This window comes from Lissotriton vulgaris, chromosome 6 (genome assembly GCF_964263255.1).
Source record: "Lissotriton vulgaris chromosome 6, aLisVul1.2, whole genome shotgun sequence".
In the NCBI taxonomy this organism is placed as follows: domain Eukaryota; kingdom Metazoa; phylum Chordata; class Amphibia; order Caudata; family Salamandridae; genus Lissotriton; species Lissotriton vulgaris.
Window position 1 is genome coordinate 1,181,666,614 of NC_141694.1, and position 16,834 is coordinate 1,181,683,447.

Here is a 16,834-nt window from a genome sequence, read left to right on the forward strand (position 1 = left end):
ACATTTTTTGGGATTCCTGCATGCGGCGATGGGTTAGTTTGGGAATTTCGCAACTCGGCTCTTTTTTCGATTCAACAGGTTTTTGTTCATTTGAATCGCTAAAAACTAAATATGGGCTGAATCCGCATGATTTTTTTAAGTTTTTACAATCAAGAGAATTTATTCTCAAAAAGGGGGGACCCAATGGTTGCTTTAAGAAAATCCCAACAATTAACACTGTGGTTAGTTCGGATAGGGTAAAAATTGGAGACATATATAAAGAATTAATTGCTGCACTACCAGATGATATCGATAAACATGCAAATATCTGGCAAAATAGGATCAATATCACAGAAGATCTAGCCCACAAAGCACTCGAATTATCCAGCTCTATTCTAATGTCCACCAAGCTACAAGCTCAGTTCTACAAAACTTTTTTCGATCTCTATTATACACCTGAAAAAATGTCAAAATGGGGAGTGGGGAAGGGGACTCTCTGCCCCAGATGCAATAGACCTTAAGCCGATTTGATACATATGTTCGCTACATGTTGTACTTTAGATAATGTTAAACGAGAAGTCTCCAACTGCCTATCGGAAATATTCAAAGTTGATATAGAGATCAGCATAGCAGAAATCGTGTTAGGGGTAGATAAAGCTATTAGACCTATTGCCATGCAGGGACTCATATATATTGCTATGGCAGTCTTTAGAATCTGTTTAACTTCCGCATGGCTGGATCAATACCCACCCACATTTCAACAGTGGCCGATGTGCTTCTTAGCAACATATAATCTCGAAATTTCCATTTATAGCCGGAAAGGTATTAGAAAAAAAGTAAAGGGTTTGAAAATTTGGGAACCAGTTAGATTATGGCTAGGGAACCCAGCATTGACTAATTAGGTCGAGATATATCGAGTTCTTTAGGAATGTTATTATGTAATTCTTATTGTTTTTACTCTTCGAAGCTTGTATTTTTCCATTTTTCTTTATAACTCTTTATTTTTATTGTTAATTTTCAATTATTCCAAAATGTTGGCTGTACCGGCAAGAGGGGTTGTCGGGGAGGGGGGGGGGGGGGGGGGGAGGAGGGGGGGGGGGGGGTAACCACGTTGTAAAAAAAAAAAAAGGACAAAAAGGGTCAAAATCTCAATAAAGATGTGTTAAAAAAAAGAAAGTATGGGCAGGGATCGTAGTTTCTCATACCTGGCAGCAAAGCATTGGAATGAACTACCACAAGACCTCCACCTTTCCGAGGACTACCTTGTCTTAGGGAAAAACTTATGACCCAACTGTTTGTTAAAACTTAACACCAGCAAAACTCATCAACCACTCAGCTATCTACCGGAGTACTAGCACAGCGCTGTGATATCCTTCCCGGATGAAAATTGCGCTTTACAAATAAAATACAAATACAAATACTGCGTGCTGTTAACTATTCACTTTGGTCTTGGTGCGGGGCTTGGCTATCGGTCTATGCTTGGTTTACATTAGAGGACAAAGACGATTGAGGTGTCCAAAAGTCTGCTACATCAGAGTGGAAGGTAGACAGATTACTCAAGCCCAAGCTTGCTTGCTCATTCCATTTCTGGACTGTTTGGATGGTTGTAGGATGCCAAGTCAGAGACTGCTCTGAGTGAGAGTCAAAGCTAGGTCTCTACACCACTTGAAGTGGTAGAATGCTATTATTAAATTGTTGTGGTGTGTGGCTAAAATCTACAGCCCTAGGGCACTGTTTAGGGATGTGGGGGACCAACTGCTGTGACTTGGCTTGGTATGAGATCATAGACCAAAATCGGAATAGGCTGGCTACAAGTTTGTGGACAAGTAGTTGCTGCTGCTGTCACAGTGAGCAGCACTGGCCTTCATGTCCATAGCACTTACAACTGGCATTATGGATGTGGAGATCAAAGTGTCTGGCATGAAAGAATTAACTGTTGTATGCTGAATCTGATGCAAGCACATTTCCCCAGTCACCCCCCCCCCCCCGGGTGTGACTGGAGAAGGGAAGACAACATCCTAATTAGGCACAGGGGGGTGTGACAGTCCTGCAACAGACTTTATGGCGAGATGACGTTAGTTGTTGACACCCAGAAAATGGCTTCCTGGATTCCCTGACAGCACAGAGAAAGCTGAAAACAGCCCTATTACACAATCTCGAAGGGAAATGTGCCACAAGGGAGGAATGGACGGAAAAGCTGAGGAACTCAGCTTTCTGGCCATACCTCTGTTGCCCTGCAAAGCGCATGGTGATCACAGTCGGATAGTATCACCGACTGTTCCATGTAGAACTGAGATTTATCCCTCTCATCACATGATGGGAATGACTTTGGACCTATCAACAAGAAATTAGTCAAAAGAGGCAGGCCCACCTTGCTTCCAGAAGTTTACCTCGCTAGTGCTGCCGTCGGCCAACGGCCGACGCGGCCCTGCCCACCTTTTAGAACGCCCGCACTGCGCCAAAATAACGGCCACAGTTAAGGCATTAAAGAGTGAATTACATTCTTCAAGTTTCTGGACGGTAGGTATATTTTTTCGCTGTCTGAATTATTCAGTTTCATGCTGCTTTCTTATGTTCGAAAGGTGTGCCTCAGTACTACTGATTGCCACCTGTGATCCCTACATAGTGGATGCTGAGAACTAAGGTGCCTGTAGTGGTCAGATTGTTGGTGGGTGTTCATAATGAGGCTCAAAATTTCATGCTTTATGTCCTTCTGCATACCATAACTGTTTCATGCCCCGTGTGATCCCTGCATAGTGGATCTGTGCACTAAGTTGCCTGCAGTGGTCAGGTTAATGGGCTGGCCTTCCATCTGGGAAGGTCAGACTGACTCATACTTGTGCCTGAGGCAGAGCAGAGGCAGATTCGCTCAATACTGGCTTAGACCCAGTGGGCTGCCTCCACGATTGATGAGAACCCACTGCTCTACCTGTCATCAACTGCTGTGTGCCTTCACTTTCTGCTGTGGCGGAGTGGGAGCAGGCCGTTGGCTGCCTCATAGGTAGCTAGTGGCATCTGCCTTCATGGGAACGTCTTGGGGCATATTTGCAGTGTCTCACACCCTCAGCTCACAGTGGCCGGAACCTCACTGCTGGTTTGTCGAAAATCGATAGGCAGGCAGATGATAGGCACACAGATGGATAACAGGAGTATGGGTTGGAGGGAATAGGATGTTAAAGTACTGATTTGCTTGCATCTGTGGCTGATCAGCCAAACATTATGTAGTGCATATTATGTCACACCATGCAAGTTTCCTGTGGTCATCTTGTTCCATGTCAATCTCCGCAAACTGACGTACTGCTGGTGATAGATTGGAGCCATGAAGAGTCCAGAACTTTTGCCCCCCTGGAAATATATTACATAGGTAATGCATGTTGGATGACAACAATAGAGTTACCAAACCAAGTGGGTGATCATAAGGTGGAGGGGTTCTAAAGTTCAGGAGTGGGGCCAATTTGGGTCTGGTCCACTTCAAGGCCTTAATGCACAACACGTCATCAGGGAGAAAGGAATACCTGGATACATGCACACCTGTGATGCTTTGAGGTGAACCCCAACACTGCTCATATGAGCATGCTGGCCTCATTCCATTATTTGTCAACCCACTAGGGTATGTGAGAGAACACCATACATTCTACATAGGGTGGAGGTGCCCCAGTTTTGGTGCAACCAATGAAACACGCTAATAAGCAACATCATATGCGAGACTTGAGCTGGATTAGGATCAACCTGAAAAAGGAACTTAGTGTGTTCCAAAGAGAGTGAGGTGATTTTCCCCATGATCCAGTTATCCATATGGCCATGGGATGCCTCTGCACATATGCTGAAAATCCCAGTACCAACAGACATTTCTATGGGGCCAGATCTGAGGATAATAGTGAGAGAGTGCGACATGCCGCCAGCTGTTGCAGCCAGCTTTGTTCAGTTTGCCTGGAGCAGCTACACAAGGAAGACAGAGATACAAATGCTTCTTTTCTGGGTTATTACTACAAGAATCAATTCCACCAATCACGCCATTCCCCTTTGTCTTTTCATAGCCCCACTTATTAGGCCTCTAAAAAGTAAAACACCAGTCTTGTGCATTGCTTATTGCTTTGTAGTTAGGTTCTAACTGAATAAAGCCCACACATTCATAAATTGATAGCACTATCAATCTTGCCTGCCTCACAGCAACACATTGTATATTTACTTTCCAAAATCAGACAGTAAATTTATTCTCTTTGGTCTGACGAGTTAATGGGCTCGGAGGACTTTAAAGGACAGACATTACTATTGGCCACTCTCATAGTTTCATCTGAATATGTTAGAACAGGAAATGGACTCAGTCATATCTAGGAAGTTCTGATTCCACTAATAGAACGGCCGCTGTTTTTATATCATGCTTCATTTCACAGTTCTGTCATGCCTAAACATTATAAACAACTGGTATTTCTATTGCTTCAATTTAAGGCTATGTAGTGTAGCAACCTTGGAAGGATGTAAGGCTGAGTTAACCTTGCTAAGATTAAAAGCTGTGAACTGTATATCACCTCAGAGATCAGCAGTGAGTATCTTGCTAACATGCAATATGAGCTTGAATCAACAGTGCTTCTTATAGAGCATTTCGAAGTAGGATCTCTACACAGTCAATACACATATTTTTAACGTAATTTAAGGGCACTTTTAGGGATCGAAAATGCACATGGCAGCAAGTTCAAAACTGAAAAGATGTCATGTCTTTAAAACCCATGACTCATTCTACTAGGATGTTTGGCAAGGCTGGCTATTTTCCACCAAATACTCCTCCCCTAAGAAGAAGAATAGCATTATATAGGGACGCATCCGTTTGATGCAGGGGTGTTTTCAATATTTAGTATGACTCTCCAGCAACAACCAAAGTGTATACCATGATTTCCTGGTCCCACCTCTATTCTGTCAATTAACAAAGCACCAATGGGTCATCGAGATATTTTCAAACTGTGGGACAAGCCATAACCACGTTGAAGAGTGTCAAGAGAAGTTGTCTTCACTAAGTCCTGAAGAGATTCCATGGACTTCTAATTGCAGATATAAACATGAACTTAACACTTATCTCCAAAACAGCACAATTTTTTTACCTATACTTTCATGGCTTCGGTCTCATTATCTTTTTTCCCAATGATCAGTTGTTTAAGAGGGGCATAACAATGTGGCAGTCAGTCGGCAACCTCCACGTGAAAAAAATACAAACATCTATACCCATGGCCTTTTCAAAATCCAAGAAAATAATAAAAAGCTCGCATCTTTTGACACAACTCCAGCAATTTCAAAGAAGCAAATCAAATACCTTCTGATATGTGAGCCATAACCAACTCCTTCTCTTAAAATAAACAGGGTACTGATACCTCTCATTACCCAATGACGCAACCCCAAAGTACTTAAGAATACCTCAGGGCAGTTCAACAGATTGGCCCAGCCATTCACCTAATTTCAGCATTCTGCAAAGCTTCTCCCAATACAATTCAATAGATTGCCAAACCTGCATATTAAACCTTCGGCCCCACTGAAACTAACATAATTAGTAATCACATCCTTGGGCCGTTCACTTCTTCAACTTCAATTGTGGAATAAAAACCTTCCCTTTTGAATTGCTAAAGACCTCCACACCCACTCAAGGGAAAGTGTTTGAATTAACCAAATTAACCATAATACATCTACGGTCAAGTTAGGACCTTCAGAACAATGACATCCCAATCTACTTCTCCTATATGGCTGAAACTTCAAATCCCTTTGATTCCAACAACACCTTGAGTCTGGGCCCCCTTAACACACATCTGTGTCACAAATACACAACTGATATGAACACACATAACCGACAATGCAAGCCTTGTGCTTAGATTCAAGGAAACCTGGCCTGTACATGGTGCAATGCTTATATGAATTAATATGATCTCTACTAAATTCAAATCATGCACAAAAACTGAACAGTTAATAGAAAAGTCAGGATGAAAATGGTTAACAGAGTTGACCTAACCAGGACTGAAACCCATTTAATCGCAAGTCTCATCAAAGTGTGTGTTCCCATATATAACCAGCAGATCCAAATACCTTCTTAATTCCCACAGTTATTTATCATCCTCAAGGGCATGACCAAAATTCCTGACAGAAATGCAGAAATTTGCATTACACTTGCAGATGTTAGCTTTTGAAACATTTGATACCGTTGACATCATCCTGCGTTGTACGCTACACACAACCCTTGCTGTCATGAATTGAAAGGGGAACACACTGAGTTGAGATAAATAGTTTGTAGCTTGACGTAAGGCAGCACATCATAGTCTTTACTGAGTATACATGTTCAATACCATAATACAACAGCATATAAAGTTATGGTTTGTCTAAAACCCTGAAGCAATGTTTGTCTTCTTTGGGGTACCCAGCAGGGAACATTGTGGATATGACATCAAGGTGGCCCAGATAAACGTGAAAAAATGCTGTGGTTGGCCTATGAAGGTGGAACAAGAGAGCTTCTGCTTTCCAGTGCTGCACTGACAGGTCTGGTAACACGAGACACTAATAGGAGAAACTACCCATGAAGCCTTCCTTTGAACCTACAACTACAGAGAGGAAAAGTGTCTTTCTTGAAACAAACATTGCCGCAGATTCTTAGCAGAGACAAGAAGTGTGAAAAGTAGTGTGGGTCTCCCCTGAGCAGCAGTAGGTTTCATAGTGGAGTCAGACTAGTAGAGAGGGGACACTAAGAACAGTGCAGAACTTATGTAACTACTACTTCATGTTCATTTTGTAGTGCATAGCTTCACAGAGATATACTGTCTTTGTGTAAGACTCATGGATAACAACATTTGGGGTAAATAAATCTCGTCTAATGAGCACTTGAAACAAGGAATGCAATCACATCATGTCTCACAAGTTCTTTAACTATGAATGTATGGCTAACTGTGGGCTGCCCATAGGAACTGCTCATGATAATTAGATGAGTCAGTGGACATGTCTTCCGGCTCCAATTCTTGGGATTAAATGAGAAAAGTTGCCTTTAGCAGAACGTTGTTGTCTCGACTGCTAAAGAGTCAGCATTAGATTTGTTTGCCGGCAATAGTGTTCTTCACAAAGCCCACACAGTGTTCTTTACAAATCCCACATATTTTCTGATCAATGTCCATAAAGATCCTTCCATCAGTAAACCAACACCATGTTAAAATTGGTCTCATTTGTGAAAGTGAAATATGTACAGATAACCAGCCTTCCAGAATGGCCAGGTTCTAATATGAGACAATTCTATAATGTCTTGCCTTCTTAATCGGTGTATTAGGCAAAATGTGTTTTTCTTAAAAATAACATTTTCTCAAACACTATTAGGTGATTGGAGTACCGTATACTCAGAATCTTCATTGCTGGTTCCAATACTTCCTTTGAAACTACATCCAATGTTTCCTGATAACCTTTGGGTGATCAAGCACAGTAGGTCTACTCTTAAAAATTGAATATAATGAAATTTGAGGAAAATAAATGAAACTCTCCATTGGGTGAGGCTGAATGTACAGAAACCATAAAGTATTGTTTACTTCAACTATGCAATTGTAGATACTGCCATTCAAAATGAACCCAAGGGCAGCAGACATAATATGGGAAACTATTTGTTCTAGAGCAGCTGCATGAAGATAAACAAGCACACATTATGTTACAATATCATAGTCAAACTAACAACCCACAGATATATTTCAACCATCATATCTGACACCAAAATGTCAAGTTAAGAGTGAATTTAATAATATCAATCCCAAAGTGACAATATTTTGGAACTGAGATTTCAATCATAACATGTCGGTAGACTGATGCTTTGATCGAGATATTATGGTACAACACTATTTAGAAGGCACACAACAATGCATAATCTTTCTGTAGAGATTGCATTGAAACAAATGTTTCAGGTTTTTGCACTGTGTCCATCTGAACAGCAAAACAAATTCTGCCTATAGAGCTAGGCTCGAGGATTTTACCAAGCCTCAGCAGTGTCTCTTGCTAACCAGCAATCAATGTTATTGTCACTAAAATAATGCACCATTTTAAACAAGACACACAGCACAGGTACAATGGTGATTTAAATTCTCAGTTCCCGGCCAATGCCCATCCAACACTTCAGATGATACGGGCACTACTGAGAAATTAGAAATAACTGCAAAGGATTGAAAATCAACTGACTGCTGGTTACTCAGAAGACCTAGGGTGTCTTATCAGGGGAAACTCCTCATGTGTACTCAGGAGGAGCCTACATGATGATTGCTAAACAATATGAAGGGTGCAAAGGTTTGAAATGACTTTTCCTTCAAATGAAATCGGGACGCAACAGTTGCAAGGGAGACCACTTGTGACAACCACTGAACCTGTATTTACCAACCGCCGTTTGGATACAATTTAGTGTTACCAGTGCTTATTGTCAGTCACATAGTATAGCATGTGAGTGAATGTATGCTCTCTGATCCTCTTTTGATTTTCTTTTGCCAGGAATGACAGGGTATAGAGTAACCATCAGGAAATTTGTTGAATTGTTTCTTGATTGGAAAATGTATTGTCTTGACAGAAGTTAGATGTTACTATGTCGTTCAGGTGATATTTCCTAAGTTTAGCATTTGGAGGGTGTGTTTAATTGTCGTGTTCTGCCTCAAAACCGATTACATGATTTAAAATAAAAAATAGAACAAAAAAATGAGAACAAAAATAATTGGGCATTCCGAATGTATCCAACAAAAAAAACGCAGAGGGGCTTAAATAAGAGTTTGGGTTATTCATGGACATGGAGAAGATCCTGAACTATGGAGCGCCGGAACCAGCACTTTCAAACAGAAAGGAACACAGTGGAGCACTTGGGTATTTTAACTAAGATTTTTGTGAGGGGACTAAGGTCTTCCCATTCTGAGAAGGTAGTCATCCCTGTTCACTTAGGCTGGGGGGCCTCCTTCACCTAAAAAAAACACAATTTCCACTTCAATGCAGTGCGTGTCACATCAAAATGCTTTGCTCCTGTTCTTTTCACACCTTATTTGTGCTTACTGAGGTACATTACTCAGTTACTGAATTCAGGAAACCTTTTTGTAGTGCAATATTTCTCAAAGTTATCCTTTAGTGCATATCAACACAACCAAGCAAAAATCTCATACTGCTGGGCAGGTCCACTAGATTTCTTTGTGTCTGAAGAAGGCACATAACGGATGAATCACCTTGGCAATTGTACTATCGATATGGTTCATTCACAACTATTTTACCTCTAAAACAGAACAGTGGAATTCGGAATATTGGCTGCATGCTACATGTACGACCAGAGTTGTACCATACTGTGGATTTCCATTGTATGGTTCCAAATCCTTAATGCGGTTTCTTTTTGTATGTTGCCAATATATAACTAAAATTCGCACAGCATTAGCTTGGCCTTGAAGACACGCAGACCTCTAAAAGTAACCTACATAATATGAAGCCAACTACAATTATAGAAGCTAAACCACTAAACAAAAACGCAGAATAAATATGTTCAAAATAATTAACAGTTGTATCCTTCAAGCAGCTAATTTGTGTGTTTACTGATATTTATGAATATAATCTCACTAGGCACCCTGTGTTCTTTTCAAATGGGCTTTTTCACATCATAAAGAACTTAAAATCCAAACGTACGTGTCATAGACATTCAGCAGCCAGTTGAGACACATATCCACACACAGTGGGACATTGACCAAGTCTTTGTGCTTCTCCTCAAGCCCGTCGTAGATGGTAGTAAGGCAGTTGATCACGTCGGGAACAGTCAAAAGCTGGTCATTCGGTGACAGTTTGTGTTGTTTGAAGGCTTCATGCGTTGTGCTCAGCTCCAGCAGATCCACTAGATAGGGAAATAAGAATAAATGATCAGTGACGGCACCTGAATCAGCACTTCGAGTTTTCAGCAGTTCTGACTGTCAGTCTGCAGCTGGGATATAGCAGCAGACTGACGTGGGGCACTTGACGTGCTTCAGGATCCACTGCCGACACAAGCCTTCCACCTTCTTAACCATACCTGGATGCAAAAGAGGGATCAGCGTAAGCTTCAGAATGCTCGTAGTAGAATTATTATTAACACAGAGGTCCAAGGCCTACGTTTAAGTCGAGGATAGACTCGCCAGAGTGTACGAATAAGAACATAATAAAAGGAGATCATTTTCAAATCCTTAAACATTTATCTTAAAAGAAATGTGCAAACCATCAGAAAGATATTTAGATAAATGATCATTACCACCCAGAAAGACAGCATCCACAGTTTCAACAACTAGTTTTAGCAATTGTTCTAATGCAAAGCACAATCGATTTATTGGATGATGTTTAAAAAAATATATCCACCCAACTCCTTGTCAGCCTGGATTACCACAATCAGCCATCTTGGAATTTAATACATTAACTTATTACAGATTTTTGTGAAATAGTTGCAACTTCCTAGAGCAAGAATGCGGGCATAGATACATTTACCATATAGGTAAAAGTATTAAATGAGACATTTTTTGCTTCAATTACTCTGACACTGAAAAATGTCTGCTGAGGAAATCCAGGGCAAGTCCGGAAACCAAGATCAATCCTGGTAAATATGTTAGAGTAGACTAGAACACGATGACTAGAATGGCCATGGGGCTTGAATGCCTGTGTCATGGCAGTATATCCCGCTCTACATGCAAACCCCGCACCAGCAACCAGCCGGGGAACTGCCTGAGTGGCAGAATGACTATTCTGGCCCTGAGTAAATCAAAGGTTAATACACAAAGTATAACATGTTTACTAGTATAAAAGGGTTTTACTTGATATTACTGCTTTGCATCTGTAATAGATAACATGCAGTGTTCCTCTACATTCTTATTAAGGTATACAGCGGTCCACAGTAAGGGTGTGCATTAAATAATCAACAGAACTAAAGTCAGGCAGCTAACATCATTCAACACAAAAATCACTACTTTTTACCTCCATCTTTCCCATCGACAATCTCCACCCCCACCGCAAAAACACTAACAGATAACTTAACAAAGTTTTTTGCAGTTTTTAGTGAAAAGAGTTTTAAAATTAACATGAGCAACAAATATACTGATGCATGACATCTCTCTGCATCCCATAAAAAAAACTAAATCCCTTTGGCCATGTTTGTGATTAACACATCCATAAAAATATATTTCCTTGCATTTAAAATCACTTGTTTCACCAAAAACACTCCACTGCAATAGCCCTGCATCAGAAAATACTTCAGTGCTGCCTCAATGCTGATGAAACTATAGCAATGACCTTGCAGAGTAGAACCAATCTTTGTGACAAATGGATTCACCATCCTCCTGTTTGCAATGGGTCAGGTGTGCGCAGTAATCTATCCCTCAGCAATGCATCAAGGGCGATCTTATGCCACGGTGTGACATCAGCAGCATAGCAATCTTGATAGCCGTCTGTAATCTGTGCATCATGTCTCATGCCCTTTTTTCTGCCACATAAGGAAGTGCCCAGCACCAATACAGAACACAAACACAAGAAACATTCATTTTGTTCATTTCAAATCCAAAAGTTGTTCTCAGAGCTTAAAAGATATAGGCATTTTGTTTGATTACATGCACATCAGCCTAAAAAGAAGTGCACTTTACTTCCAGAGTTGTTGATACCCTACTTTGCCAAAACATTTTTTCTCTCCATTCTTTATCCTTTTTTATTACTTAGTCATCCTTGTGTTTTCAACGATATCTTAGGGAGTAGGGCTGACCAGAGCCTAAGGTGTCAGCATTTCTAAGGGCTCCAAGTGAGGGCTCTGGTCCATCTCCTGTTTTATCTGCTCCAGACTGCTAAAGGCTCATCACACCATAGTAAATAAGTGGTACAGATATGAAGCCTTAAATAAAGAAAAATTAAAAAATATGTGGCTCCCCACAGATTACAGAACTTTCCATCACAGAAATGTGAGGGGAGTGTATTTTTTCAGACAAAGTTTGAGATGTGCAAGGGATTCTGTGTACCACAAACTGGTGAGAGCCATGCAAGTCACACCACCCAGAATTCCCCCAGTCTTCAGTTTTTTTTAATGTGCAGGTTTGCTGGGTTTCATATGTGCAGCCTGAGTTAGGATCCAAAGTCTCCAGCTACACACTATGCAAAAAAGGGTCAGATTTCAAAAGAAAAATCTGAAGTGTCCATGTTACGATTTGGGCCCTTTCGGATCATGGGACCCCAGGCCTACCCAAACAAGTGTGATACCATTTGTACAGGGAGACTTGGATTTCCTCAGGTGTCTAGTTTTAAGAAATGTGCAGTTTTATTAGGTGTCTCTAGGTACAAGTTGAGCAGGGTCCAAAATCCACAGCTACCCAATTGGAACAAAAAGGAGTCAAACCCATTGTTTTCTGTGGAAATGTATCAGCCAAGCAGAATGCTGCACTCAGCAAAAACAATCTGGTTTTCCCCAGATTCAGCAGAGCTGGACTTGGGAGGGTTTCTTATTCTCCAAAACAACCTTCTTTTTGAAATTCCCTTTCTTCTGTCCCGTAATCACTTTCTGCGGCCTTTTAGGAACCCCATTCTCTTCTGAGCACTTACAGATGCTTCACTGTAGGAATATAAATGTGCATTAACAATAGGCATGCATTTTCTCACTCATGTTATTGGGTTCTTGCTATTTCCATAAAATTCGGAGGGTCACAGGAAATCGTTCAGTTACTCCGGTCTCTGTTTAAGTGTGCATATTCTCAGATCTAGACAGCAGGCTCAATCATGATACGGCGCAAATTCTGTTTTGGCCGAACACGCCTGTTTGCATTCAAAACTGATGTACAATATGGCGCGAATTGAAGGTTTACTGCTCCTGTGATTTGCGGCTGGTGGTACCTCTCACCTATAATGGTAGCAAACAGTGGATAGGTGTTGTTTGCACGCTGTGGAATGGGGAATTACACATCTACAATTAGGAAGTTATCCCTCATTCTGGGGGAATGCATGTGGTGATTGTGCACATATTGTGCAGCTGCTCTTTTTTTATTTCACCCTACGAAACCCGAAATGAGAGGGCCCACAATCTTCATCTGGTTTTTACAGCCCATTTGAGATCGGGCCTTCATAGATCCTTCAACGCCTTTTCCGGAAAAACAAGATATTTATAAACATATTATTAGGAGTTATTAAAAAAAGAACTCAAGCGTGGAATACTGCTAAAACTGCCTCGGATAAAATAAGACGCAACGGCTTTAATGCATAGTGACAGGGGTACAGGAGGCAAACTTATGGGAAGGAGGTGTGACAGCTTTGTGGCTTCCTTCCTCAAAGTACAGCACACGAGCCGGCTCTCAACATGCAGAACTAAATCACGGCCCTTCAGAATCGGCGGATCATTAACAATACAGTCATCACACCCCTATCAAAATCAAATCACGGCGCCCTATGGTTGGCCATAACTCAATGGAGTGTGCTAATGTAGCTGGGGCGGGGGAGCACAAACAGGAAGCGGGCCTTGCATAAGGTGTCTGTGCATCTCCCGGCGCAGTCCATGATTTGTTTGGCTGCTGCGGGGCGAACGTAAACACATAAAACATGAGAGTGCTGGCAGCAAAAATTGGAATGTCATTAAATGATAACGTCCCCTGGGTTTTATGAGCGGCGCAGAGCAGCGCTCAATTTGTTTTCTTTATTTACTATGGGACGACCAGGGGTGTTTGTCAGCTGGGGAGCATCCGGTGTCGCGCGACCGAACGGAAATGCAGATCTCGCTCGGTGTTCGCAACGCAGGGCTGGCGCGAAAGCATTTATTTGTGGTGGTGGAAAACCCCATAGGATAAAAACAGAGATTTCATTTTGAAAGAATGACCTGGCCTTTATAAAGCAATGTTGGGGAGGGGGCGGGGGTATTGTGGCTGGAAGGAAATTGCTTTCTGCTATGCTTTTCACCTCAAAAGCCTTGTTTTTCCGACGAGAGACTTCGCAGCACAACATCCTCGCTCGGAAGGCAGCCCTCCAGTCTGCAGCGCGCCGGGCAAATGGCAGACAGGCACGCCAAGCCCTGGCGTGGCTCTGTAAGCCACTTTAGAAGTGGAGAGGGGATTAAAGCCAATGCAGACCGGGGCCTTGCTCCGGCCAGGCTTTGAGGCCTATTAACGGACATGTCGCACGAGTATAGCTAGTGTCTACCAACTCCCTTGTGCAATTTCATAAAAGAAAAATAAAGCAGAGACAGCATTCTGCAAACAACGAAAGCAAGACAGTAGGGGCGTGAAACGTATCAATAAGGAATGAACTTTATGTATTAAATGCCGAGCAATTAAGTAAAAACAGGGAGTCTGGCCTGTTGATCTTTGCATTGATATTCTGTAATCTGAGAGAACTCTCCCTGTCAGCTTTTCTGACCTTATGTTTTGTTAATCGATTGTATTGCCAGGGCTTTAATCAGGAAGCTACTGCAGCTTGCACCACACATTGCCTCTGCCATGCTGCCGATGATCGTAACAACACAGTTAATAAACATCACACTCCAACAAGTTTCACAATTCGGATTATTGCAGGGCCCCAAAGCTATAAGAATGGCTTGGGCAGCAAGCAATAGTCATTTTATTTCAGTCTACTGAATTAATAATGAACTATTGTTGTGGTAATCTCTACATTCGCCAGACATCGCCATCTTTTGGCAGACTGTCACAAGGCCAGTGTTGACAAATAGGTGCCGGTGCCGAGCACTTGTGGCACAGGAAACCATCGGTTCAAATTAAGCACTGGCCTCAATTCAAGTATAGAGACTCTCCTGAAATTGTACTTGTGTGCTAAGGCAAGGAATGATAGCGATATAAAGAAGTTTAGAGATAACATTTGGGGAATGAATCATTCTAGGTTAACTATTTTTCATGAAAGATTTCTTGGTTACTGCAAGGAATATTTATTAAGTACTTTTATCATTTGAAAATCACTTTTAGTTAATCATGTCGAACAGTTTATAGATTTAGCTCTTGAAAGATAACTATACACAAAGCATTGCCTTTCCACGGATTCGCGTGACAGAACTGCAGAAAATGTTTCCAGGAACCTAGGCTGAAATCCCGGCATCCACACTAAGCCAAATTGTGTTGTTCTGTGCAAACAACTTTACATCACTGTACTTCATCATCCATAAATGCACAAGGGTAAAGCACAAACAAATGAATCAGCCTAGACTTAAAACTAGACATCTCATGTCCATGAAAACTATTGGCTTTGTTAATGCTTTTTTGTGTCACATAGCTGCCACGAATGTGAGCACATCTGCAGCAGCCTTCTTAAAACAGGTTTGTAAAACCTAACAAATGTTGTTCCAAGTTGGGCCAAGTCAATGCGTGCTTCCCGCAGTGGCCTTCTTTGAATGCATTGTATATTAATAACTGGCACTTAAACACAACCACCATTTATTTATGCATGTGTATCCACGGCCACCATCTTTGAATAGTATTTGTAAAAATAAAAGATAGCCCACATAGCCATGTCTGCCAAGCATGTGTCTGGGTGGTCACTTTGGAATAGTCTGAAAATCATTTCAAGAAGGCCGCTCACCAAAGGAAAAAAGGTAAACAAGCATTTACAATGCAATGGTTTCGCCTTTGGAAAAGTTAGAGCTATTGGCATTGTAAATGACAACATTTGTATTTATGTGTTGATTTTGGAAACAGATAAATAAATGGCTCGAATCTGGTCCGGCCATGACGGACGCCTCTCTGTTCCAATGGCTAGCCTCCATTTATGGAGCTAGCCAATGAAACAGAGGGCGGGTTCCAGAGTCACATACTGTAACTCAATAGATTTCTCCTGCAAAAGCTGCTTGCGCAGCTTTTTGCAGCGGAAACCTAAAAATGGGTGGCCCTGCCCACCACCTGAAACCACCAGCACACATTAAGCACTACAAATACGTCTAACTTTAGAGCAGAATCTATTTGTGAACATTTACTCTAAGCAGTGCGGCTTCACAATGCAATCAACTTATTTGGAAGGTTCTATTGTCCACTTTCAAACATTGGTTTGCCCCCTTTCCTGTAATTGTCGAGATTTTTAAGTTAACGCCTGACAGGTGTGATATGTACAGCCAGTCATGGCCTTTAAAAGTGCACTCATTTGCAACCTGCTTCTTGTAGTTTTACTTCTCCCATTATAGACGGAGTGCTAAAAGTAGCAGGATGCAATCGGATATAAGTTAAAATTTTATTGTAAGATCATCACACTCTGGCTGCAGGATTCTAGGTCAGATGTACAAAGAACAGATTCACAAAAAGCGGTCGCAATTTTAAATTTGGGAACCAACCTATGCGCTAATAGTCCTGTTACAAAAAACATCATTTATAGTTGGTCACAATTCGACCTACCTCATCAATATTCATGAGGTAGGTTGCAAATTGCAACTCACTCTAATTAGATGCCAACACAAGGATCGTGGCATCAGCATGTCAGCAGAGCACCACAGTATGTTTTTTTTAATGCAGCTCATTTTTCTTCAAAGAAAAACGTCTGCATTAAAGATTATTTTTTAAGTTATTTTTTTAATTTAAGGGTTGGTATTGCCCTTCTCTAGACCACTACTTCAAAACAAACTTTTTGTCCATTTACATAGGGGAAGGTGTCACATTGGACACGTTCCCACGGCTAAACGGATTTGCAGATTAGACAGACAAATAACATATAGTGCTCTTACAGTGCCATCTGGGCACCTTTCACGGCTCCAAAATAATATTACGGGATTACATTGAGAGGGGAAAATGACTCTTGCGAAAACTAACCACCCGGAAACGAACAGTGACGAGAAAAGACAGATGTTTACCGAACCCAATAAGGAAGCTGCAAAGAAAAGGTAGTTGCTGGCGGCAGAGTGGGAATTCTGAAAAGAAGTTCCCTTCGTTGA

At 41.4% G+C, this 16,834-nt stretch overlaps 1 protein-coding gene across 4 annotated transcripts in view; it reads right to left on the bottom strand.

The window, feature by feature from the left end:
* Nucleotides 1-16,834, bottom strand: part of UTRN (utrophin) — a 1,497,630-nt gene that overhangs the window by 289,045 nt on the left and 1,191,751 nt on the right. For all 4 annotated transcript variants that reach the window (XM_086927281.1, XM_086927282.1, XM_086927283.1 and 1 more), the window contains one exon: nt 9,622-9,823. In XM_086927281.1, the coding sequence (XP_086783407.1) occupies nt 9,622-9,823 (202 nt within the window). The remainder of the gene's footprint in view (nt 1-9,621; nt 9,824-16,834) is intronic.